General features: G+C 43.2%; 1 protein-coding gene across 1 annotated transcript; it reads right to left on the reverse strand.

Moving 5' to 3' along the window:
• Nucleotides 1–486: 486 nt before the first annotated feature.
• On the reverse strand, nt 487–17,030 carry Sc5d (sterol-C5-desaturase). The gene is made up of 6 exons (XM_052757440.1): nt 16,920–17,030; nt 14,599–14,681; nt 12,063–12,280; nt 7,784–7,916; nt 4,778–4,878; nt 487–4,464 (listed from the first exon to the last, which is right to left on the reverse strand). The coding sequence occupies exons 3-6, from the start codon at nt 12,270–12,272 to the stop codon at nt 4,009–4,011; spliced, it is 900 nt and encodes a 299-aa protein (XP_052613400.1). The 5' UTR covers nt 12,273–12,280; nt 14,599–14,681; nt 16,920–17,030; the 3' UTR covers nt 487–4,008.
• Between the last annotated feature and the right edge of the window lie 8,678 nt (nt 17,031–25,708).

The raw sequence follows: 25,708 nt of genomic DNA on the forward strand, positions 1-25,708 counted from the left end.
TTGCCTGACCAGAGCCCAAACAGAGCCACATGACCGTGAACCAAAACTTCTGAGATCACCAGACCACTAGAAGTCACGCCCCAAGATGGAGGAGAACGTGCCTCACCTCTGTCACAGCCGTGAACCCGAATGAAAGTTTAACCACCACAAGGGAAGGGAGAGAAGGGAATGGAGGGGACGGCCACACAGTGAGATCTTCGCAAAAATCAAGAAACAAAAAACCCCAAACAACAACACAACCTCCCCATGACTTCCAGGCATATTTTGGGGGAGGTTAAGATGTCTTAGGAAGACCATGAAAAGCAGAAACAAGGAAAGACAAATGCTGTGAAGTTGCTATTAACCTAAATTCATCATTTTCCTTACAAGACATTAAGGAGGTGAAAGGGCGGCCGAGGCTACACAGAGAAACCCTGTCTTGAAAAAACAAAAACAAAAAGAAACAAACAAACAACAAAATAAAATAAGGACAGGTCCACACAATGATCATTCACAAATGTCTCTAATAGCTTTATTCAAAATATCTCCACACTGGAAATAACCCAGATATCCATCAACAGATATACAGATTAGCTGACAGTAGTATATTATTTAGTATAATGTCATAATAGGAACATTACTCACCAATGAAAAGAAATGAACTGTTGATAAACACAACAGCACATGTGTCAAAACAAAAAAAGCTCAACACATGAGTATATTTCATCTGGTTTAATTTAAATGGAATTCTAGAAGAGATGACATTAATCCCCAGGGACAGAGTAGGTCAGTGGTTACCTGAGGCCGGGGGAAACCGCAGAGGGAGACAGTGCATGCCCCGGTGAAGGTCATGCTGTCTTGACTGGGGTAGTGGCGGCATTGGTGTCTGGATGTCCAGGCTGAACTGTACAATGGGGCAGGCGCACTAACTACAGGAAAGTCAGGACACACTGTACTGCTGGAGCAGCAGCCGAGAACCACTGGCACAGTGCCGCCGCCTCCACAGCTGGATGTGGACAATGTTTCTATTTGCTTCTTTAGCAGCATGTCAGGGGGTCAACTTTTCTTCAAATGAACGCTTGAGTGAGGTGATACTACCAAAAGAAATGGACATACGTAATGGAGGAGATGAACAGAAGCCTATGAGATAAGCTGGCTCCAGGAGGGCGCAGATGACTTCAAGTCAAATGACTAACTTCTGACACATCCTACCGTGCGGTGGCATGTCTCAGTGATGGGACTGTGCCCAGGCACCCAAACACACGTCTGACCAGGGAACTGACTCAAAATGCTAAGTCTCTTACCACATTTAAGAAAATCTCATTATAAAAAGACAGATGGTTACATGTTCAGGAGCATTTGATAGACTCAACTTAGGAGTTCGCTGTTAAAGAAACTAGAATATAACTTATTTTTTAAAGTCTATTGCACTTAAATTAATAAAAATCTTCAATTTGACTTTAGAGATTTAGGAAGAAAACATTTTGGCCAGACAGGGAAGGAAGCTGAGGGCCTTGTGTATGCCAAGCATGCACTCTGTCTACCATTAGGCCACATCCTGGCCCCTGGACAATTATCTTCAATGTATCTTCACAAAGCAAATTATAACAAGTTTTTATGAATAATTTCTTCCAATACCAATCCCTGCCCAAGTGGTGAAACCCACTACCACCTGGATCATGCATTCCCTGTCCTTAAGAAGTTTATTCTATTCGGTGGGGAGACAGGCTTCTATTTTGTCTCAATTTTACTGGAGACTGGCTTATGACTTGTTTTGAAAAAGAACGCTACAGCAACAAAAACACTAGCTATGTCATTAAAGATCATTCACAGTGTGTAACATCTTGGTTTTGATTTTTCTTACATATTCCTGTAACTCATCTGGATGTTTTCCATGCTCCAACGTGAAGGGGAGAGTAGCCTCCTCCACCATACTCCTGATGAGGACCCAGCAGGAGATTAACAACGATCATCACTGAAGCCAGGAAGCAGAAGCCACCATTCTCTGGGCTTGACCCTACTGGGGGACAGTGGCTCGTCCCTTATGAGATGGGGAAAGCAAGGTTGCAAAGGGCACCTGCTGTGACTCACTCTTCCTACTCCAAGGCTCCTAGCAGCAACTCCTGAAGTGAGGCTGAAGATAACCCCCCCGGTTTGTTATACACATACACAATACAGTTTGATCATATCCACGCTACCTTTCCCACCCCCAACTTCTCCCCGATCTCTCTCCCAATTTCACATTCTCTGTTTCTTCTCCTTTATAAGCCAGAGTCCAATTAGAGCTGCCCCTAGCCTCAGAGGTACAGGGCCGCCCACCGGCACAAATGCAACTTAGAAACTGTACCACTACAAACTGACTCTCCCTTCCCTAGCGGCACCCACTGTCAACAGCTCCCCAGCTAAAGGGGGGACCTTGTGAGCCCCCTCAACCCATCCATGCTGGAATGTTCCCTGGTTGGACGTGTGCAGACAGACACAGTTGCAGTAAGTTCACAAGCACAATGGCCCCTCATGTCCAGAGTCTTGCAGCATTCTCCCTGGCCTCGGCTTCCTCCTCCATGTTCCCTGAGCCTTGAGGAGAAGAGATGTCCCACTTGGGGAGCTTGCTCTTTCTTGATGTATCATCCACAGCACACTGCCAAGAGCTGGATGTCCGATTCATTCAACATCTCAACCAGTCCTTATCTTAGTGATGCGTCCTGGTGGGTTCTATTTCCAGGAAAAGGAAGTCTAGATCCTTACGCAGAGCCTCGTTATTTCCCATTTCCACTGCCTCAGAGCACTTGATAATGTCAACTAGCAAATGAGAAAGAATTTGCTGAGTGAGAGATCCTTGTAGTAAACACTCACATCCAGCAGTCTGAACCTGGATATCTGGGATGCTCTCAGCTTTTACAACCCACATCAACTCTGTGTCTTCAGAGTGAGACTAATTTAAACAAAGGATATTTTGTGCTATAACATTTAGGTGGTTAATAGCAGTCATGATCAACTTTTATTGGTTTTTGCATAAACAGCCAATAGAAGAATATCCTTACACCAATATATTTATCTTATAACATCCACTTTTCTTTGTGGAGGTGTTTGTGAGATTTTTTTGTTTTTTGCTTTTTTTTTGCAGTGGCCGTAGGAAAAGAGGGAAGAAATGGAGATTGAGGTTTCAAAGTGCACATATCTCAGGTAGACTTGAGTATTTGGCAATTATTCCCTTCATTTAAAAAATCACCTTTGTAACTTGGAATACATCAAAAGTACAGTGCGTCCATTTTATTAAAAAGAGATGTGCCACCTGGGTGCCCTAAGTTTATATCTAGCATTATCTAGATTCGTGGCTGTAGGCTTATTAAACAGTAGTTTTAAATGACATGAATCAAGATCTTCAGTTAAATCATCTCATATCTAGATTGAGTCATAGAAGATGACTAACATTTAAAAAATTACCATTTATTTATTTACGCATTATTAAAGTCTGATAATGCCCTTGAGAGTAAGGCGACTATGTATAAGATAATATAATCTTACCACACCAGCCATTGAGTAAATCATATACATAGCCACTTGTATATCAGATAGTTCGGGCTGATGTTCCGATTTGAACAAAGTCCTGCAAGTCCTCCACCACACTGCAGAGCCAGCCGCTCCCAGAACAGGAGCCATCTTCACATTAGTATTTCTTGGCTAGTCTCAGTATTGTTAAGCACAATGGATTTTTTTCCCCTTAATGAATATGAGTGGATTAAGGCAAAAGGACACGGACCAGCTTCTTTCGTAGCGTATCTTCTATCTTATTTAAAGTTGTTGGGGCTGTAAGGCTGCAGATCTGCTGGCTGCCAAGACACAAGTTGTCCCCTGGACCAATGTCTGACACACTGGCCACTAGATTACAGTCTTGCTGCCTCCAGCATCTTCCCAGTTTATCGTCAGAACACAAATGCTGGTATCCAAATGACACCACTTATGCGCTATGTATCTTGGCTGTGTGTAGATTATTTCCTTATTTAAAATATTTAATAATTGGGCAATAATCTATTCAGTCTTTGTAAACTCTTCATTGCACACTTTTTCACTTTTACAGCCATTTACTGCAAGGTTGTTGAACTCTCTTTCGGCCATCTTCCTCACATAACTATGTGGTCCTTTCCCTTCAAAGGAGGAAGGATTTTTAAAAGAGCCTCCAATTCTATCCCACAATGTGAAATACTGTCCATAGTTATAGTCAAAAAACATGTGGTGGTCTGTGTGATGAGCTGACCCATTAATAAATGGCCTTAAGATCTGGGGGACACGAAAATCACCGTCATGAATAGAAATTGTCCAGACATTAACCAAGACATATAAACCTAAGTAGACCACCTTGTGCAGCGGAAAGATAAAGGGGTATATGTGGTAAGGTAGACTCTGGAGGAAGCCGTCCACAGGGTGAAAAGCATGACTTGCAAATGGAGTGGGAATCTTCCAAATATGATGAGGTTTATGTATGCGCTGAGGAGGAAAGGGATACGGTTAGAGCCATGTGCAAACTTAGCTCCCACCTCTGGTACAGATGTGGCCTACCTACCTGGAATTGACCAAGTCACCCCTCTTTACTCCCAAGGTTAAAATTCTAAGACAGGCCCTCCAGACCCACAAAGAAAACTATAACTAACATGCATACTGGCCCTGTGATGAGTGATGACCAGAAGAGCTTCTTGGGCGTTTAGTACAGGCAAGAGAAAGCCTTAGACATTAGAGTACTGCGTCTGTAATACGGAAATGTGAGTTATCTCTCCCCTCCTCTCCCCTCTAATGACTCTACCTTGTAGACCAGTCTATGGTGCAGGCCCCTGTGAATCCAGTAGATCAGCATGTCCGTGAAAAAGAGGAAGGATAGCACACTAACGATGAGATGAATCCAGCCTAAAGGAGACCATACAGAACACGAGTCAGTTTGGCTCCAGAATTAGTGTTCCCTTTCCACATGTCCACAAAAACACGAAAGGGGATCCGAAACTCAAACACAATCAACATATTAGAGGGTCATCTTCCTTCACTACCTAGAACCGCTTACATCTCTACTTTCCCCTCACCTAACAACTTGAAATGTTCTACCTTTCATTAATTTTGTAATTTTAATTAAATTTTAGCTCCTTACAAAACCATAAAAATTGCCCATATAGTATTTCTTTTCTTTTTTATGACTTAACCTTATTATTTTGCATATTTGTTTTTCAATACAGGGTTTCTCTGTGTAGCTCTGGCTGTCCTGGAACTCACTCTGTAGACTAGGGTAGACTCAAACTCAGACAGCTGCCTGCCTCTGCCTCCTGAGTGCTGGGATTGAAGGGGTACACCACCACTACCCAGATATTAATGATTTCTTTTGAATTATGTGTATGTGTGTGCATGTGAAGGCTCTGGTTCCCCTGTGCCTGGAGTTACTAGCAGTTGTGAGCTGCTCGATGTGGGTTCTGGGAACTAAACTCGGGTCCTCTTAACTGCTCAGTCATCTTTCTAGTACAAGTATTACTTAAACTATAAAGATGCCCATGAGACAGGGCATTCCCACTGCTTTCCTTCATATTAGCATTCTTAAATCCTGTATTTGTATAAATCCTCTTTACCTGGAGCTTTATTTTCCACTAAATACCTTCACTCTAGAAACTTACCCCATAATGAGTCCTTTTCTAGTATTTCCAGCCTCATCCTCCTGGAATTTTGCTCCAACCAAGCTGATGTACTCAACCCCCTCTTGTGCCTGTGGCATTTTACCTCTGACTTGGGCTCACACTGTCCCAACATGTCTAGAATGCCCTCTCCCTGATTTATCTCATTCCCTCATTCATTGTTAAAGCCTCTTCTAACTAACCACCTCCTACTTTGAGAGCACACAGCAAGCCTGGGTTCAAGCCTCTGATCTACCATCTATTAGCTGAGCACATAGGCAGCTTCTCAACACTTTGTTCCTTAATATGCCCCTTCTAAAAGTAGCCTAGCAGCAAGACCTACTCTGCAGAGCTACTGCTGCTGGCACCTGCCAATCAATGAACACTATCCTGCTTTCCTGTATTCTGGATGTCAGGAATGTGTCTTGAAGTAACTTCAGAACTGCACAGAGGTCACATCACTGCAAGACTACCTTTAAAGAAGAAAGTCTAAAGCTCTAAATGTAGGGGTCAATTTCTAAATTCTGGACAGAGACACAATGAACTACTATAATATATTCTATGATAATATTTACAGATATGAAACAATGACCACATTTATACAACCATCAGAATGCAAGCTGCATACAAAGTATTGCATTTCTGCAATGAAATCAAGAAAGCAGGCAGGCACAGATGAGAGGGAGGACAGATGGACAGTGACAAGCAGCTTCTAGTTTCTAGGCAGCAGACTGTGACTTTCAGTAACTCTCACATACTGCTTTCCCAGCAGTTGGAAGTAACAATAGTAGGAAATAAATACAAGGCCCATCCCTGATCAGTATTCCTTTAGGCACAAAATCATCCCAAACTGACTTTAAAAATGGCAAGTTAAAAATGGAAGTTAAGAAAGTCCACGTGTGTGGAGAGACATGAATGGAAGGAAGCAGAACAGTCAAAACAGCTGGGCAGTTTGAAGGAAAGGAGAAAGAGGCATTTTTGGGTGCTCACCAACCTAAGACAGAGCACCTATGTGGCTTGGGCAGGCGTCTCCATGACGGGTAAGGTGACCTGCTGACGTCCCACACAACCTAAGTCAGAAGCTCATTTTCTAGTAAAAGGGGGACCTGCAGGGCCCTGGCCCCCGTTTTGGGTAACTGTTACCTGGCTTGCTGACCTTGACCTTGATATCCTCCCTATGCTAATTCCCTGCTGGGTTCCACCCTCCTGAATGCTTAAGGGAAGTTCCTTGTCTGTGTATCCTGCATAATAGGCATTAACAGCTTAGATGCAAGATTGTAAAACATGGGTAGCAAACTTCTGCCCTCTGGGGTTTTCCCATTGTGCTGTAAGCCTGTATTTAAGACCTCCTCCCTCCTTCAATAAACGAAATTCAGCAAAAAATTAAATTAAATTAAATTAAATTTAAAAAAAAAAGAAAATAACCGTAAGAAAATCATGGAGGTGCACTTTGCAAATTTAAAGCCAGCCTGGGCTACCTAGAAAGACTCTGTCTAGAAAGAAAGAAGAAAAGGAAAAAGGGAGGGAGGGGAGAAGGAGGGAAGAAAGAAAAGGGGAAGGAAGGAAGGCAGGCAGGCTGGCTGGGGAGATGGCTCAGCCGGGAAATACTTGCCCCAAAAGCATGAGGACCTGAGTTTGATCCTTGGGAATCACATAAAAAATGCTAGATGTGGCAATGTGGATTTGGAATCCCAGCACTAGTGAGGTCGAAACAGACTGGGGCTAGCTGGCCAACCAGTCTGGATGAACTGGTAAGTTTCAGGTCAATGAGAGAACCTGTCTAGACTTGGCCAGGTGGCACATACCTTTAACTCCAGCACTTGGGAGGCAGTGGTGGATGGATGGATCTCTGTGTATTTGACCTATTTAATTAAATTCCAAGCCAGCCAGACTACCTACTGAGGCCCTGTCTCAAGAAAACAAACAACAAAAACAAACAACCCCCACCTCCCCACTCTGGTCACTAAAATCCTCACCAGCAACAACAACAATGAACCCAAGAGGTAAAGAGTATTCCTGAAGATGATATTTGAGGTAGCCCTCTAGCCTGTGGCACACATGAACATACATGCTCACACACATGAACAAAGAACAAACAGCAGAAAGAGGTGGGGGTGGCTCTACTGACTTGTACTTGGACCCTCCCAGTGTCTGCTCACCATTTGGGAAGTCTCCTATGTCATCATAGAGCTTGCTGTAGCCTCTCAACTCCAGCAGAAACAATGAAATGGTGGGGATACTTATCCAGGGCAAAGACTTGACGGTGAATATGATCTCTCGAGAGACTTGATTCTGAAGATAAAAGTTCCAATTATTTCAAAGTCACAAAATCTTTTCAACAAAACTGTTGTAAAGTTGATTGGGGATGGATTTTTAACTATTTTCTGTCTGTACTTGGACTCTGGCTTATATCGGGCAAGAACTCTACCATTGAACTGTACTCCTACCTCTCAATTTTCTATTTTCTTCAGATTTTTATTTCACATATTATTTTTAAATATGTATAGGTGTGTGTGTGTGTGTGTGTGTGTGTGTGTGTGTCTGTGTGTGTCTGTGTGTTTAGATATGTGCATGTGAGTGCAAAATCTGCAGAGGTTAGAAGTCCCCAGGGAGCTGGTGTTCCAGGCAGCTGCAAGCTATTAATATGGGTACTAGGTACCAAACTTGGGTCCTCTGCAGAAGAAATACGCACTCTTAACTATTGAGTCTACTCTCCAGGTACTAAATTCTCTTTTATACTTCCAAATTTTTCCTGTGAAAATTTTAATGCACAGGAAAGTATAAGAAAAGTATTCCTGCTGTGGAATGTCATTCTGTATGCTGTGAATGTGTGTTGCTCTGATTGGTTGATAAATAAAATGCTGATTGGCCAGTAGCCAGGCAGGAAGTATAGGAAGGATAAGTAGACAAGGAGAATTCTGGGAAGAGGAAGGCTGAATCAGGAGTTGCCAGCCAGACACAGAGGAAGCAAGATAACAAGGCAGAACTGAGAAAAGGTACCAAGACATGTGGCTAAACACAGATAAGAATTATGGGTTAATTCAAGTGTAAGAGCTAGTCAGTAATAAGCCTGAGCAAATGGCTGAGCAGTTATAAATAATATTAAGCCTCTGTGGGATTATTTTATAAAAGGCTGTGGGACTGTGGGTAAGAGATTTGTCCCGACCATGGGCTGGGCGGGACATAGGAAATCTTCCGACTACATTTGGTGCCCAATGTGGGGCTCTCAAATTTCCATAAGGCCTAAAAGAGTTTAAAAAGGGCTTCTAAACATACAATAATGGAGCCAAAAACAGCTTGCTACTTCATGTCTCATGCAGGTTGAGATATAGAGATGGCAAGGTGTGGGGACTTAAGCTACAGTATGGTGGGTTCACGGAGAATGGGCTTGAGTACATCATGGCAGATTCCTGCCACTGTACACAATGGCAAAGCCAAGCTGTGCAGTGCACTGCATGGTGGATTTAGCTTTTGCTAGTACAGCAAAAAAAAAAAAAAAAAAAAAAAAAGATAAGAAAGAAAAGATTTTTGGGCTACACACTGCTGGATGGAAGCATAGACCCACTGCTTCACAGAGTCAGCGATGAGCACGGTTCCCCCAGAGCTGGCGGTAAATGTAGTTCTGCCATGTTGAAAAGCTGAGGTGGGTGGAGTCAACAGCCAAGGCTGCTGCTTCTGTTCTAACCACTCTGCAGTTTAAAGCAATAGATTCACAATAAGACAGATTCAGATGGAATAAGACTTTAAATGGCTTACAATGTGTGTAAAAATGTATGTAGGCTTAGAAGAGAGAGGAAAAGGAATACAAACAGTTATATAAAGAAATAGAAAGTTTAAAAAAATGAAGTCTTTAAAGAGAAAGTAAAAGTAATAAAGCCACATAAAGATGGAAATCAGAGAGTCTGGATTATATTGTCTTTGGGATTTTTAACTGCAGAGAGACATTTGATTGTAAAAGCTGCTGAGTTAAATCAATACGTATATTTTAAAGATATCTTAATTTCAAAATTTATGTCTAAGGATATGTTGCTTTGGAAAAGAGGTTGGCTGCTTTTGTTTCCACAGAAGATGAGAACCTATGGATTGCTTCCAAGCTAATATGGTTTGATCAAGGAAGACCCCTTGAGAGGTCTCCAGATGATCCAACATCCAGAATAGCTTCAAGGCAACTGGCTCAGAGAATACAGTGTCACAAACTATTCCAGTCATGATTTGACCATAATTCTTAGTTTTCTCAGGATCCCCATAAGACTACCAGCACCCCCATCAGCAGGAAGTAGCCTAGAAAACTATGCCCACATTCCCAAAAAACAGATTATGGGTGTTTGTCTTGGTTCAGGTTGTTGGTTACAAATTGTTATTAGTCATAGTCAATCTCTTTCTAAAAAAAAGAAAGGGGGATGTGATATAGAAATATAGGATATAGATATGATAGGATAAAAGGGTAGATTATTGAATCTACTTTTAAAGAGCAACAACTGTTTGAAATGTTTTACATTGCTATAGATTTTAGTTTATTACAAATTTAAAGTTAATTTTCTGTACAATAATATACTGTATGTATATTTCTACTCTTGTTTAAGGTATGCTTGTGCAGCTCATTTGAAATTGTAATGTATAATTAAGAAATACAGATTAATAATTAGTCTCCATGATAATCAAACTTATAGTCATGTTAGTTAAGTTTTCTAGGTATACATAGATATAATTCAATTAGGTAGGTAATCTTCAAACACTTCAAAGACCTATAGAATATGGCATTTAAAATGTTTTAAAAACTTAGACTTTCTGGACATTGGAACATGTATGCTTCTGGCAGCACCAATCTACTTCAGAGAAGATAATGGACATTGAAGAAACTCATTACAGAGTTCGCTTTCTTTGTGGCAAAAGTTAGTCACTGGGCAAAAAAAGTGCCCTTGCATTGACTGCTTGACAGTATGTTGTATAAACTGGACATGCAGGACCCATAGGAAGGTGACCACTGAACTTTGCAAGGTGAGATGGTCCTTTAGGTTCCTGCTTCACAGAAGAAACTGCCAGACATTCTATAAGACACAGAGAGAAGCAACTAAGAGACTCTAGGCCTATAGGCTGAAGAAGGATGCCCCAACATTACATAGGAACTTTGGGTGACTGTCCTGGCAGGCAGCTGTCTCTGTCATTCCAGATTTTTGGAAGTTGCTTACAATGTTCTTCCTGTTTACTTAGGTAATATTATATCCTTCTGGAGTCTTTAATGTAGTTGAAGACTAGATGGTTATAATTTTCCTTGGTTATGATAGAAGATAAATTAGATATAAAACTTTAGACTCACAAAATAGGATAGATAGTAAAATATTTCCTTTAATTTTGCCAAATACAAATAGACTAGCTATTGTAACTGTAATTCTTGCTTGATAACTGTTTTCTTATATGTAACTTTACTATGTTAAAGTTAAAACCTTCCTTTTTGATTAGATAGAAAAGGGGAAATGCTGTGGAATGTCATTTTGTATGCTCTGACTGGTTGATAAATAAAATGCTGATTGGCCAGTAGCCAGGCATGAAGTATAGGAAGGATAAGCAGATAAGGAGAATTCTGGGAAGAGGAAGGCTGAGTCAGGAGTCACCAGCCAGACACAGAGGAAGCAAGATGACAAGGCAGAACTGAGAAAAGTTACTAAGCCACATGGCTAAACATAGATAAGAATTATGGGTTAATTTAAGTGTAAGAGCTAGTCAGTAATAAGCCTGAGCAAATGGCTGAGCAGTTATAAATAATATTAAGCCTCTGTGTGATTATTTTATAAAAGGCTGTGGGACTGCGGGTGAGAGATCTGTCCCGACCATGGGCCAGGTGGGACACAGGAAATCTTCCAACTACATATTCCTTTATACCAACCAAAGGCAGCAAGTACCTTCACTTCTGAATTTTTTTCTCCTCCTTGCCAAATCCGTGTGCTGAGTTTCTATTAATGGAATAATCTTTAGTGAACTTCCCTCCCCAGCTCCTTCAGTTCAGGGACTATCTGACAAATGCCAGTAGTGGTCACAGAAAACTGTTCCAAGCTGATTAAGAACACATCTCAATTGCTCAACCTGAATCCCCAGCTCAGCCAAGGAAAACACCCATGGTAAAAATACCTTTCAGCTTGCAAAAGCCAGAGAGTCAAATAGTTACATAAGCCCAGTAGTTACATACATGTATTCACCAATACCAGCAGAGTGATTCTCATCTATGTACATGGGGAAGTAAGATCTCCAGGCTAACAGACAAGATCCACTTATTTAGAATACAAGAAGGAAAGAGGTGATTAACCCTTATAAAAACATCCAACCCATTCAGGGGCTGTTTTCAAAAACTTTATTCACATATAAGCAGTTTAAGTAACTGAAAAATTCACAAATACATTGTATCGTTATTTTTAAAGTAACAGAAGCCAGAAAATCTCTTACCTTTAAAAACTGTGGATGCTTCATAAGTGAATGATCATAGACAAAATAATAGCTCAGGGTTGCACAGAAGAAGTAGAGGATATAAGCACCCAGGTTCGTGACAATCAGGAGACTAATAGTTTGTCGGACGATGTTGTCCTCGGGCCACGTGGCTGGATACACATATGGAGTAAAGAAGTAGTGATCGGCAACACTGAGAACCAGGTCCATCACAGCCCCTGCAGGACAAATGTGTGGTAATTTACTCCTCACACCTCTACAATGTTTCAGAAAAGCTGTATGTACAGTTTCTGGACTAAGAACAATCTTATGTAGCATAGATGTGGCCACCAGCCTCCCCAGGTGCCACCTTTGGCAGCAGAAGAGAGTATCAGGGTATCATCCCTAGTCTGACCTCTTCATATTATAGAGTATTGAAATTAGACATTAATTGCATGGCAGGGTCAGGAGTCCCAGGTGATGGAGCAACACAGTGCAAGATGCCTTTGATAGGATCTCTTCTCCCTTGTTTATCGCCCTAAGGTTTGGCTTAAGCCCTAGCTATTACCACCAACGCCTTCAGTACTTTTCCCATAAGGGTTCACAACATAGCCACTTATGCTGTCCTACTATCCTCGGGCACACTTGTTCAATAACCTTCCAGCAGTTTCCAAACCATGCCACCAGAAGCAACACAATCAAGGGGCAGCATTTCTTCAAGGGTAGCCTCCCCTGAGTTATTCATGGCCTGAAGAGGTTAAGTACCACAGTCTTTTTAGTGTTAGAAAATCCTTCGATTGGGCTGGGGAGACGGCTTAGTCATCCAAGTGCCTGATTTGCCAACCTGAGGACCTGAGTTTGGAGCCCCCAGCACCCGGGTGAAGAGCAGGGCATGGTGGCTTGGGTCTAAATAATCCCACTGATGGCAAGATGGGAGGGAGACACAGGAGGTCCCTGGAACTTCCTGGTCCGTAGCTCAGCCTACCTGGGAGAGTCTCAGGCCGATGAGAGACCCTACCTCAGACACAAGACGGAAGGCACCCAGGGACAGCAACTGAAGTTGTCCTCTGACCTCTATATGCACACATACTCACATACACACAAACACACAGAGAAAGAAAAATATTCCAACTATCTGCTGGCTTATCACTGTCTGCTCACATGGCAAACATTTCTTCTTATTTTATTTTATGTGCATATGTTTGCCTGAATATACAGCACATGAGTGCCAGTGCCTGCAGAAGCCAGAAGAGGGTACTGTCTTCCCTGGAGCTGCAGTGACAGGTGGTTGCAAGTTGTCTGATGTGAACAATGGGAACTGAACTTGGGCCCTCTGCAAGTGTTCTTAACTTCTGAGGCCATCTCTCTAGCCCCAATAAACATTTATTTTTTTTTTTTTTTTTTTTTTTTAATTTATTTTGCAATACAATTCAGTTCTACATATCGGTCACGGATTCCCTTGTTCTCCCCCCTCCCGTCCCCCTCACCTCCCCCCCAACGCCCCCCCCCCCATTCCCATCTCCTCCAGGGCAAAGCCTTCCCCACAGACTGAGGTCAACCTGGTAGACTCAGTCCAGGTAGGTCTAGTCCCCTCCTCCCAGGCCAAGCCAAACAATCCTGCATAGGCCCCAGGTTTCAAACAGCCAACTCATGCAATGAGCACAAGATCTGGTCCCACTGCCTGGATGCCTCCCAAACAGATCAAGCCAATCAACTGTCTCTCCCATTCGGAGGGCCTGATCCCAATAAACATTTATTAATGCTGATCTACCAACGCCATTTTGCACAGTAAGCAATTTTGGGACTAGATCTTTATGGATGAACTACTCTAGGACATTATCATGGCCAGGCCTATGTGAACTATGCCGGCAGTATATAAGCACTTGCTTTTCTAAGTATGACACTGTTTGGTGAGAAAAGTTGTCTTGAAGGAACAGTGGAGGAAATGAAAATGCTGTAAACATCCTTTTTAACATGAAGTGAAGGAGGAGAATGTGCAAAAGAGTTGTCTAGGCAGAAGGAAAGTTCTCAAGTAGCTTTCACTAGACTTTGAGATATTTTCCACTGTCCCACTTTCTAAGTTCTTCCTTCTTAATGCTGCTATTAACACACATCAGCCTATTAATATGTATCAACAGTTCTGCATTTATGCCATCTAGTTTCACGATCAACGCAGCCACTACTGACACCTGTTTAGTTTTTTAATTGCCGTGCCCACTTTATCAAACATGCTTAGTATTTCATTTTTTCTCTCTGAGGCAATATTTTGATCCTCACTTCCAGATAAAATTCAACAGTTTGTCTTGCCAGTCCAAAAGTCATGTGTGGTGTTAGTTCCCACACTGTCTCTTTCAGTAGGATGCGTCAGAAACATACCACACACCAGCAGCACCCTCAACCCCGTCCTGGGCAGTACTGACAGCAGCTTCCTCCTTGCTGCCACCCAGCAGGCTGCCTTCAGCTACTTCTGACATCTTCACATGGAAGTAAATCAAAAGTTAACAAAACAACAAAAAAGCAAAACATCGCCGGAAGGCACAGGCAGAGGCAGCAATACCTGGTACGTCACCCAAGAAACAACAGGTGCTCGTCAGTCACTTGGAGTCAGAACCTGTCATCAGATGAGTCTGAGTGCTGAACCTATGGCAAAAAGAAAACAACTGTTTGGTTCTCAGGGCTTTCAGGCTTTGAGGCACGGAGTGCTCCTGTACTAAAGGACACCTTTACAGGCAGGATGCTTCCAAGGAGAACCTGCATGTGTAACCTGGGCCAGGTTGCTAAGCTGCTCTCCACAGGTATGGAACTGCTTTGTGTGTTCTCTAACAATGGAGGACAGTGCCTGTTTCTCCAGAAACCCCGGGGTAGGGTGTCTTCAACTCAATAGGGAAGAGGAGACATCTTGGTGCATACTTAATTCCTATCTACCTTGAGTGATACTGAGCTTTTTGTGTGAATGAATTGAGTGAAATTACACTTTTTCTGTGAATGGTCTTTATCTTTATCCTTTGCTCACTTTCCCCTGGGATGTTTCAGTGTCCTCATTAAAAATCTCTTCCACCTCTCCTCCTCTCCCTCCAGCTCCATCACTCAAGCCATCCTCCCACCACAGCTTTCCAAGTAGCCTAGTCCAAAAGTTTGCAGCTAGGATCTCATATACTAAGAGGCTTAGCCCTTTGCTTATGGGATGGCTCACAATGTTTTCTCCCACTTTGTCATGAAAAAATTAATTTACATTAAGTGTTAGGTATTCGGATCTCCATCATACATGCCACTGATCGTTAAAAAAAAAAAAAGTAGTATCAAGTGCTATACAGTAATAAACACCCACATGCTCATATAATTTTGTATGTAATATTAAGGGCTAAACCCCTTAAAGTCAGCGGCTCTGTGGACTCTAAATTAATCAAGCATTACTGCTTGAAACTGAAGTTTACATTAAATCTTATACTGCCTTTGCAGAAGAAGTATTATTTTCTTTAAAATGTGGTTATCAATTAAATAGGTCTGGGCTGTAGTTCAGTGATATTCCTCCAGCCTAGTATGTCCAAAGCCCTGGTTCCTTCCCCAGCAAATAAATGCACTATTAAACTTAGATGACTTAAAACTGTTATATTTTTCTTAACTGAAAGAAAAAGCACAGAAACAATAGCTAGCATTTATATATTTTCCAAAAGCCTAATTATTATTATTATTATTATTATTTTGGTTTTTTGAGACAGGGTTTCTCCACGTAGTTTTGGTGCCTGTCCTGGATCTTGCTCTGTAGACCAGGCTGACCTCGAACTCACAGAGATCCCCCTGGCTCTGCCTCTGGAGTGGTGCGCCACCACTGCTCCACAAGTCTACATATTATTAACTCCCCCACCCCCACCCCACTCCACCCCCAAGTCTTGGCTATGTAGCCTGGAATTTCAATTCTCCTGGTTCAGCCTCCTGAGCTCTTGGACCCCTGGCACCACATCTCATTTTACACATTTGGAGGGTTCCCTCAACTAATTCTCTCAAGTCTGTAAGGTATACACTTGTATAATCTTAATATGCTGGACAGTGAAGGCAGGAATAATATAAATAACTTTGTTCTGTAAGGAGTAGTCGATGTGCTGTAAGGCCCAGTGCTTGTTCCCTTCTACATCTTGTCCTCTCTAAAGTCACACATACGAATAAGGACTTCTGAGTTCTCCACACTAATTACATTACATCATGAATGCAAAAAAAATCCCAGTAAGAGATCAAGGGTCACAAGACTGTTATCAGCAAGCATTTTAACAAAACAACTGATGGTGACACCTACTCAGCTAACCCACAAAGTTTTGACCCCAACCACTTTCCAGACTGGTCACTTAAGGCCATGTTTTCACTTACTTGTACCATCTTCGAATTTACTCGGCATTAAAGCAGGGATGTCAGTATACGCGACTTTTTTTTTTTATATATGATGCTAAAGTACGCACGCCGCGCACATAGTTTCAAAAAGGCAAGGAGTGCTGGCCCATCACCCTCACTAGGTCGCAGTAACTGTCAGAGGCAGGTTTTCAACCCGATCTCTTTTCCCGGAAAAGCCCATCGCAAATCAAAGCACCAGCCTTTCCCATCTCTCCCTGGATGTGGGATACACAACAGGCAACCTCCAGCACTGGCGGGGACCCAGCCCTCCCGGGTTGGTGTCCTTCCCCGGCCCGCAACAGCCCTGTCCACATCGCAGGCCCCTCAGGCCAAGGTGCCCACCCGGCCACCACCTCAAGCCACCTGCGCCTCAAGCGAGGACGGCTACACCTGTGCGGAGGGTGCTCTCCCAGCCCTAGGCAACTGGGGATCCCTCTCGATCGCTCGCCGGTCCTCCCACTCGTGGGGATCCAGCTGCTGGCAAAGGGAACCTACCTGCAGGGCCCGGGCCGCTCAGTACGCCTCGGCTACACCGCCAGCCAGCGGGGGAAGGAGCTGGAGAGCCCAGGACACCGCCCGCCCGGCACAGCCCCGCCCACGTGCAGGCAGTCCGCCAATCAGCAGCCGGCGCCATAAGCTGATGTGACGGCGGATCGCGCGACCTGGAGCGGCGCGGCCTCCGTGGTCACGTGGTCGCCGCTCGCGGGCCCCGCCCCCCGGTCGCCACTGCCTGGACCTGTGTTCCCGCTGTCTGGATGCTCCCGGGTGAAGAAGTGTGCTCTCCTGCCCACTTTCTTCCCGCCATGCAAGTGTACCGGATGAGTGCAAAATGACATTCAGCCTGAAGGAAGATCAATGACGTTTCCTTTGAAGTTAATGGCAGAGGCATTTGTCCCAAGCTTGTGACTCAAACGTTCATCAATCTGCTATTTTTCACCTCCCCAGAGCATGTCCTTTTATGTAGCATAGAAAGGTTAGCATCTGCATAAAATATGTAAATTGAAAATATGTGTTGCTGAGTAAATTAAAGAAGCAATTATTTATGGAGATAAAAAAGAAAAAAAGGTTATGATCTGGCCAAACCGGGTTTATATAGGCATTTAAATACTGTCAAGATGAAGATATAAATAGGAAAACAAATGAATTTAAAGATCAGTTGGCTAATTATGACTCAAAAATCTAGGTAGCAGCGCATTCTAAAAAATACAAGAACTCCCCAAGGGTGAGCGTAGAGATTGGCTGTATCTGTCAAAAGGAGATGAACCTTAGAAGAAAGGGCCAAAAAGATGGGTGCTTTCCAAGTTGCATTCAGAGGATTTACTTGTTCTGATTGGTTGCTGTCCTTTTGTGTGTGTGTGTGTGTGTGTGTGTGTGTGTGTGTGTGTGTGTGTGTGTGTAAAGGGTGGAGTATTTCAAAACCAGTATGATTAAGTGGCATTGAGCACAAGAGACTCCATTCTGGCTTGGTCTGATCTACTAGACCTCTGAGGCAAGAGCCTAGTTCAAAATAATGAGGCTCTTAAATTTCACTTAAGTGGTTTTTTCCAGAGTTCTCTAGAGGAACAGAAATGATGAAATGAATACATACATGAAGAGTTTATGAAACGAGCTTATATTAAAATAGTAAGTTGTCTCACACCTGAGGGGCTGACAGTCCAGTTGTTCCATCCTGGAAGCTGGCTCCTTCACTAGTCAAGAGTATTCCTACAGTGGCTGTCTCACATTGAAAAACTGAATAGCTTGGTAGATGGTCTGTCCACAAGGCTGGGTGCTTCAGCAGTCCCTGTCTACCACCAAAAACCTGGGAGGTTTCTGGAGAGTCCCTGGTCCTCTGTCAACAATGGAAGCTTGGAAATACTGGTTTTGGTATCTGTGAAGGAATCTGCAGCAGCAACATCAATGGCAAGGGGAAGACGGAAGGCCAGGCAAGTTAAAGGGAATAATCTTCCTTCTACCCTCGCTTAATCCGGGGAGGAGCTATTAACAGAAATACTACCCACCTTTAAGGTATCGTCTTTCATATCAATTAAGACGATCAAATCAATGAGGCTCCTGACTCAGATGATTCTAATTTGTGGCAAGTTGTCACTAAAATCAGTCATCACACTAAGATAAAGCAAATCTGTGCAGAACTAAGCAGTAAGTAAGCTGGAGGTGTGCCTTGGTATTAGAGTATAGGTTTTGCATTGATTCAGTGGATCTGGTACATCAGCTTTCTGCTGGGGCTTCAACTACAGTGGTCCCCAAAGTCCTGTCTCCCATCCCCAGCATCAACATTATCTGGGCAGTTACTAGAAATGTAGATCTGAGTGTTACGTTTCAATGTTAAAAGTAACCTGGTGACTTCCATTCTGATTCCTTATATAAACAAGCTGTTTCCCCACACCCAGAGGAGCCTTCACTTTATTTATAGAATAAAGTGCTGTCCAACACTAGAATGCAAATTAAAGCCAATTCAGTTTCTAAGCATATCTTGTCATTTTGTCTTCTGACATTCCTGTGATGGTTAACCTTGGTTTTTAATCTATTGGATTAATAAACACATAAGAGGGGCTGGAGAGATGGCTCAGTGGCTAAGAGCACTGGCTGCTCTTCCAGAGGACTCAGGTTCATTTCCCAGCACCAACATGGCAGCTCACAAACATATTGAACTCCAGTTTCTGCCCCACTTTTCTGGCCTCTACAGGTACCAGGGACACCCATAATGTACAGACATATATACAGGCAACACACACACATACACACACACACACACACACACACACACACACACACACACACACACACATACACACAATAATAAATAAATAAATAAATAAATAAATAAATAAATAAAATAAACACCTAAGAGATTAATAAGCTTTATGGCATAGTGTATGTTCTGTGAGAACATGTCTATCAAATCATGAGGCTCTGACTTAATAATGGTATCATCCATTGATGGATTCAAAATTTAAGAACAGTTGGGAGATAGTAGAACAGTGGAGTGTAGGGACTGGTCGGAGGAAAGTCACTGGTGAGAGAATCCTTGCCCTGGCTTCCTTCCTGTATCTCTTTCTCTGCTTCCTGACCACTTCTTTCTCACCATGATGGACTAACACCGCTGAAATAGTGAGCCAAACAAGGAATTCCTCCTCTAAGCTAATTATGTAAATGATTGTGTCCCAGTGACTCAAAGTCTGACTAATAGAATCCCCTTGGGTTGACTGGATTTCATATTTAAAAAAATAAATCAACTTTTCAGAAACAACTGGGAGATCTGACCTGGGTTCCTCTGTGGGAATAGCTACCTGGAGTCACACGGGCTGCTTCTTTTACAGGGCACTTGGCCTTCTGGTTTAGATGAAGCACCACAGCTTCCCAACTTCCCAGTTGTACCATTACCCTGGTAACGGCAGTCTTTGGATTGTGTGCCTTCTGATCTAGCATCTTGGTATTAGAAAGAGAAAACACTTTACATATGAAATTAAAAATGAATGAGAAGAATAGATGGTGAAATAGTGTGTCCCTATTGTGTGTGTGTACTGTGTGTATGTATATGATGTGCAAGTGTGTGCATGCGGCGCTCAGAAGATGACTTTGAGGAGTCAGTGCTCACCTTCCACCCTCTTTTGAGGCAGGATTCCTCTTGTTTCTGCTGCCTTGTTGCTGCCTACTCCAGGCTAGTGGGCTCATGAGCTTTTGAAGGAGGACTCATCCCCAACATTCACATAAAAAGCTGGACATGGTGGTACATAATTGTAATCCTATCCCCAGGGAAACGGAAACAGGAAGAAGGTCCCTGGGGTTTTCTGTCTAGCTAGCCTAGCCTAATTAGTGAGCTGCGGGTTAGTGAGACCCTGTCTCACAAAGCAAGGTGGCTATTGAAGAATGATATCTGAAGTTGACCATTGACCTCTACATGCACCTGCGTGTGTTCGCGCGCGCGCGCGCGCGCACGCGCACACGCACACGCACACACACACACACACACACACACACACACACACACACACACACGGGGGGTGGGGAATTATACAGGGCCTTAAACATCAGAAAGGAGAGTCATTGGATAGTATTTTTTTAACTCTCTAGCACAATTGATCGAGAGAGAATGAGAAAATGAAGTTACAGTTTGAATATGGGTAGTGTCCCTATAGGCCCATGTATTAATATGGACACATAAGCACACACAAGGTTTACACATGAATACAATGAAAATAGATTCAGAGATTTTATAAATTTCCTTTAGCTTTATCATTTGCCCATTTTAAAATTAGATTGCATCTGATTATTTCCTACATAGCACTAGTAATCCTTACTCTGAAATTTTCACTTCCAAGAACATCTCTTAGAATTCCCTTAAATTAGGCCAAAGGTTGGGAGGTGCAGCTTGGTTCTGTGAACATAAGGTAGTATTTTCACCTATTTCCAAAAGCTAGCAGTAGAGGGAAAGGTATCCTTACTAATGGGAAATTGTTCTGCAATGTCAATTTTAGGTCAATTTCTTTCTTACTTTCTAACTTACAGTTACTTACTCATATTCCTTGTATGTACCTCTGCGTCTAAAAGAGAAAGAAAAAGAAAGAGAGAAAAAATACCCTGGAATTCTCACACTCTTTTCCCGCCCTACACTGGGCATCATTAGCCTGTTCCGTATTTAAGCTGAGATATTCACCATGAGTTCCCAACCTGGGCTGGACACCACTAGTTCACCCACAGTAGCTAATTAATGGTCAGTGAGCATACCAGTGGCTTGGGTGCCTAATTTTCAGGAGATGTTCCTAGATACTATCTCTGAACACATCCAATTTCAACACACACTCACACATGCACTCATGAGGGCATGTTATCTGAATAAGCAAATGACTCCTCACATTTATTTACTGACTCTGTGTGTGGGCTTATGCATGTCTGTGTACATACATGTGCACATCCACACCACAGCACATGTGTGGAGGTCAGAAGACAAATTTCAAGAGTTGATTCTTTCCTTCCATCATATGGATTCCAGGGATAGAACTCAGGTCTTCAGGCTTCGCTTTATCCACTGGCCCACCTCAATGGCTATCTTTTGGTTTTTAAAAACATAGGTACAGAGAGCAGCTGGGCAAATGAGAACTCATGAGTTCATCCATTCTGGTCTTAGAAAGATATGGAGGCTCTTTCCTCAAACCCAGTGATTAGCCAGAAAGAGGAGAAATCTGTCACAGTGGGTAGAAGATAAGTGTTGGAAATGCAAGCTGAGAAGACAGTGTCAGAGAGGCGGACAGCAGGGTGTTCAGATGTGCAGGTCACAGTCTTATGGGACGTATTAAAACAGGAAGAGTAGGGAGCACCGTTAGGGGAGGGGAGGGTCAAAGGATGAACTGGGACACAGAAGCAACTGTTCTTAATGAGTTCGGGGTCCAGAACGTACTGCTTCACGAAGCTTGCTCCTCTGAGTATTGCCCCAAGTCGGTTCACCTCCCAGGGTATCAGGAGGCTCTCTTGAAGGCAAAGAGTAGCTTGAGATATTGATGGATCAGTTCCCCTCTCTACCATTGATGTTCCCCTTGATAATCATGCGTTGTCTCCAGGAACAGGGTATAGATAGCTCCAAGGAGATTCCAGTCCTTGGCTTCTGATGGCACTTGTTAACTACTACATGAGCCTCTGGCTTGAAAACAAAAGTGAAGAAACCAAGATAACATGTAAGCCAAGAGTAGAGCTGAGGCACTAAGTGCAAGTCAGGGGCTCTCAGCAGCTGTGTTTCGGAATATCCTTGTGTGCATCATCAGGGATGTCAGTGACAGTGCCGCAGGGCTGGGAGACACAGTGCCACCCTGCCACCTGTAGCAGCCTGAGGAATTCTGTTCGGAGACTTCCACTCAAGTGAAGCTGGGATTCTCAACTTTACCACAGCAAAGGATTTCTGGGTAAGTCAATATGAAGCAACACTGAAGCTTGTTAAAAAAGCTTTTAAGCCGGAAGAGAGGAGATGGGGAAATGGTTGCAGTCCAGGCATGAGGACCTGAGTTTGAATCCCCAGCACCTGTGGGAAATTCAGTTGCGTAGTGTGCAACCCTGCACTGAGGGGAGGAAACAGGTGGATCCCAGGTGCCGACTGGCTAGCCAGCTTAGCTGAAACGTCGAGCTCCAGGTTCAGTGAGAGATCTCATTTTAAAATATAGGATAGAGAGTACTGAAGACATCCCGATGTCAACCTCTGGCCTCCACATGTGCCTGCATGGATGAGCTCAGCTGCAATCACATGTGTACACAGGCATGCCCCCCAACACCCACACAAAGAAAACCTAAGTATAGACACCTACTAGAGGGAGGGGAGGAAAGAATAGTGTTGGCTCCTCGTGGAAGGTAGCCCAGATGACCTCTACCTCTTGATTTCTCTGCCTTTATCCCCTTCTAACATTTGCGAACAAGCTTGTGCCCCCATAGTCTCCATGTCAGTGCTTCTCAACCTTCCTGATGCTGCAGCTCTGTAATACAGTTCCTCACGTTGTGGTGACCCCCCAATGTAAAATTATTTTTGTTGCTACTTCATAACTGTAATTTTGCTACTTTTATGCATTGTAGTGTAAATGTCCCTGTTTCCGGTGGCATTAGGCAATCCCTGTGAAAAGGTCGTTTGATCCCAAAAGGGACCACAACCCACAGTTTGAGAATCCTTGCTCTAGACTCTTTGTGACCGGTGAACAACAGGGTGTATTTTACAGATTAGCTCCTTGTCAGATAGATGATTTCAGAAGATTTTCTCCCATTCCATGGCCTGAATCCATATTTTCTTGATTACTTCATTTGCTGTTCAGAAGGTTTAATATTACCCCATTTGTTTATTTTAGCTTTTATTATTCTTTTTGTATCTTAACCAAAAAAAATCATTATAGAAACTAATGTTTTCTTCTGGAAATTTTATGGTTTCACTGAAGTGACCGAGATAATACCATCTTGTCCTGATCTTACCTTGTCTCCATTTTGTGTCTGCTCAGGCATTTTTCAGCCTCTAGTCCCCTGAACAGTCACATCAGCCTTGGCAACATGTTCAGGACTTTCCATAACCTTGACCAAAGCCCAGATGTATAACAGAAACAGCTGATGTGTTCTGAGAAAACAGATGTCACAAGGTTCCCCTGCCCTACACCTGACAATTGTGCCATTGCTGTTTTGCCTGTATAAATGCTGTCCCCCTGAGCTTTAATACTGAGAGCTTTTCAAGGCACAGCCTGTTCGTGGTCGCTGGCTAATAAAGGACTCTCGTTTGGCCTTATATGATGTGGTGGTTGATAAGTTTTGAATCCCCGGTTATTGGATATCTGCCACTGACAATGTAATAAGCCAATCAAAATGAATTAATAAATCCAGGTTTAATGAACAGAGCAAAGCAGCTCCTGGGTGACCCTCAGGAGGGCAGGAGAGGAATCCTACGGCAAATATGGCTACCAGGTCTTACACAGTCTGTAGGCGTAGTCTTGAGCACCCCCAGGGAGGGGTTGACTTTCGGTGGGCTTTCTCAGGGCCAGGGTCTGGAATGGGAGGAGTGAGACCAGAGCATGGAATGGGGCTCCTAGCTGGGGATCCCCAACAGTGGTCTGTAACTTTCTCACCTGGACTATAACATCAGGTCTTACAGTTAAGTCTTTTATCCATTTGAGTTCATTTCCTGTGTAGTATATAGTAAAGGCCAGATTTCACCCTCTCACATATGGAGATCTAGTTTTCTCCTTATCATTTATTGAATTCCAACCCATGAAGGATGGGGAAACATAAAGTCTGGGGGGAATAGATGGGGAAATGGAGAGAGAATTGGATTGGACTGGAGGGAATGGAGGGTGGACCTGATCCAAACACATCATATGCATGCACATAATTATCACTGTCTACTGTGGGATGGTCTGTATGTCAAATGTGTTGCTGATTGGTCAATAAATAAATCACTGATTGGCCATTGGCTAGGCAGGAAGTATAGGCGGGACAAGGAGGAGAATAGAGCTGGGAAGTGGAAGGCTGAGTCGAGGAGACACTGCCAGCCGCCATCAGGACAAGGAAGATGTAAAGTACCGGTAAGCCACAAGCCACGTGGCAAGGTATAGATTAATAGAAATGGATTAATTTAAGCTGTAAGAACAGTTAGCAAGAAGCCTGCCACGGCCATACAGTTTGAAACCAATATAAGTGTCTGTGTTTACTTGATCGGGTTTGAGCGGCTTGGGACTGGCGGGTGAGAGAGATTTGTCCTGACTGTGGGCCAGGCAGAAAAACTCTAGCAACAAATGGCGCCCAACGTGGGGCAAGAGTTTCCACCTAAAACCTGAGAAAAAAGATTCTAAAACGGAGCTAAAAACAGCTTCCTAATTGTCTCTCTCAAATGAGCGGCAGCTGCCGGTTTGAGCTACTGGCGGGTTGCTGGCGTGCGCGCTCGACCTGCCGCCATATGGCGGGAATGAGGCCTCAGCAAGTGGCACATTAAGCTACATTGTGGATTTAGCATTTGCTAGTACAAAAAAAAAAAAGAGGTTTCTGGGCTACACGCTGCTTGGATAAAAGCGTAGACCCACTATTTCTGAGACTTGATGGTTCCCAGAGCTGGCGGAACCGCCATGTTGGGAAGCTAAAGTGGGCGGAGCCAGCAGCCACAGTGCCGTTTCAGGCTTAGAAGGCTGCAATTTAAAGCAACAGGTTCACAATAAGACAGATTCAGATGTAATAGTTTAAAATGTGTGTAAAATATACGTAGGCTTGAAAGAGACAAAAAAAGGTGATATATACAGTATAGAAACAAATACATGGTTTTAAAAAATAAAGTCTTTAAAGAGACAGTAAAATTAATATAAAAAATAAGCCACGTAGAGATGACTATTACACAGAGAGTCTGGATTGTGTTGTCTTTGGGATTCTTAACTACAGAGAGATGTTTGATTGTAAAGGAAGCTGAGTTAAACCAGTACGTATATTTTAAAGATACTTTGACTTCAAAATTTGGATGTAAGGATATGTTGCTTTGGAAAAGAGTCTCTTTTGTTTCCACAGAAAGCAAGAGGCTATGGATTTGTTCCAGAGTAAGATACATCAGGTTTGACCAGCCAAGACCCCCTGAAAGGTCTCCGATGACACCATGGCCCAGATGATCCAACATCCAGAACCGTTTCAAGACAACTGGCTCAGATGATACAGCCTCACGGACTACTCCATGATTCTAAAATTTTCTTTGTTTCCCCAGAAGATACAGCGCCCCCCTCCAGCAGGAAGTAGTAAGAGAAGCTACGCCCAAATTCCCAAATATACCAAGCTGACTTTGGAGATGTGTA

Source organism: Peromyscus californicus, unplaced genomic scaffold, assembly GCF_007827085.1.
Source record: "Peromyscus californicus insignis strain IS unplaced genomic scaffold, ASM782708v3 Scaffold_11__1_contigs__length_118956290, whole genome shotgun sequence".
Lineage (NCBI taxonomy): Eukaryota > Metazoa > Chordata > Mammalia > Rodentia > Cricetidae > Peromyscus > Peromyscus californicus.

Excerpts from the sequence above, each read along its gene's own strand:
- Sc5d (XM_052757440.1), bottom strand. The coding sequence starts at position 12,272 with ATGGACCTGGTTCTCAGTGTTGCCGATCACTACTTCTTTACTCCATAT. Across the intron at positions 4,879-7,783 it reads CATAGGAGACTTCCCAAATG|GCTGGATTCATCTCATCGTT; the intron begins GTGAGCAGACAC and ends GGTCTCCTTTAG. Across the intron at positions 4,465-4,777 it reads ACCATAGACTGGTCTACAAG|CGCATACATAAACCTCATCA; the intron begins GTAGAGTCATTA and ends TTTCCTCCTCAG.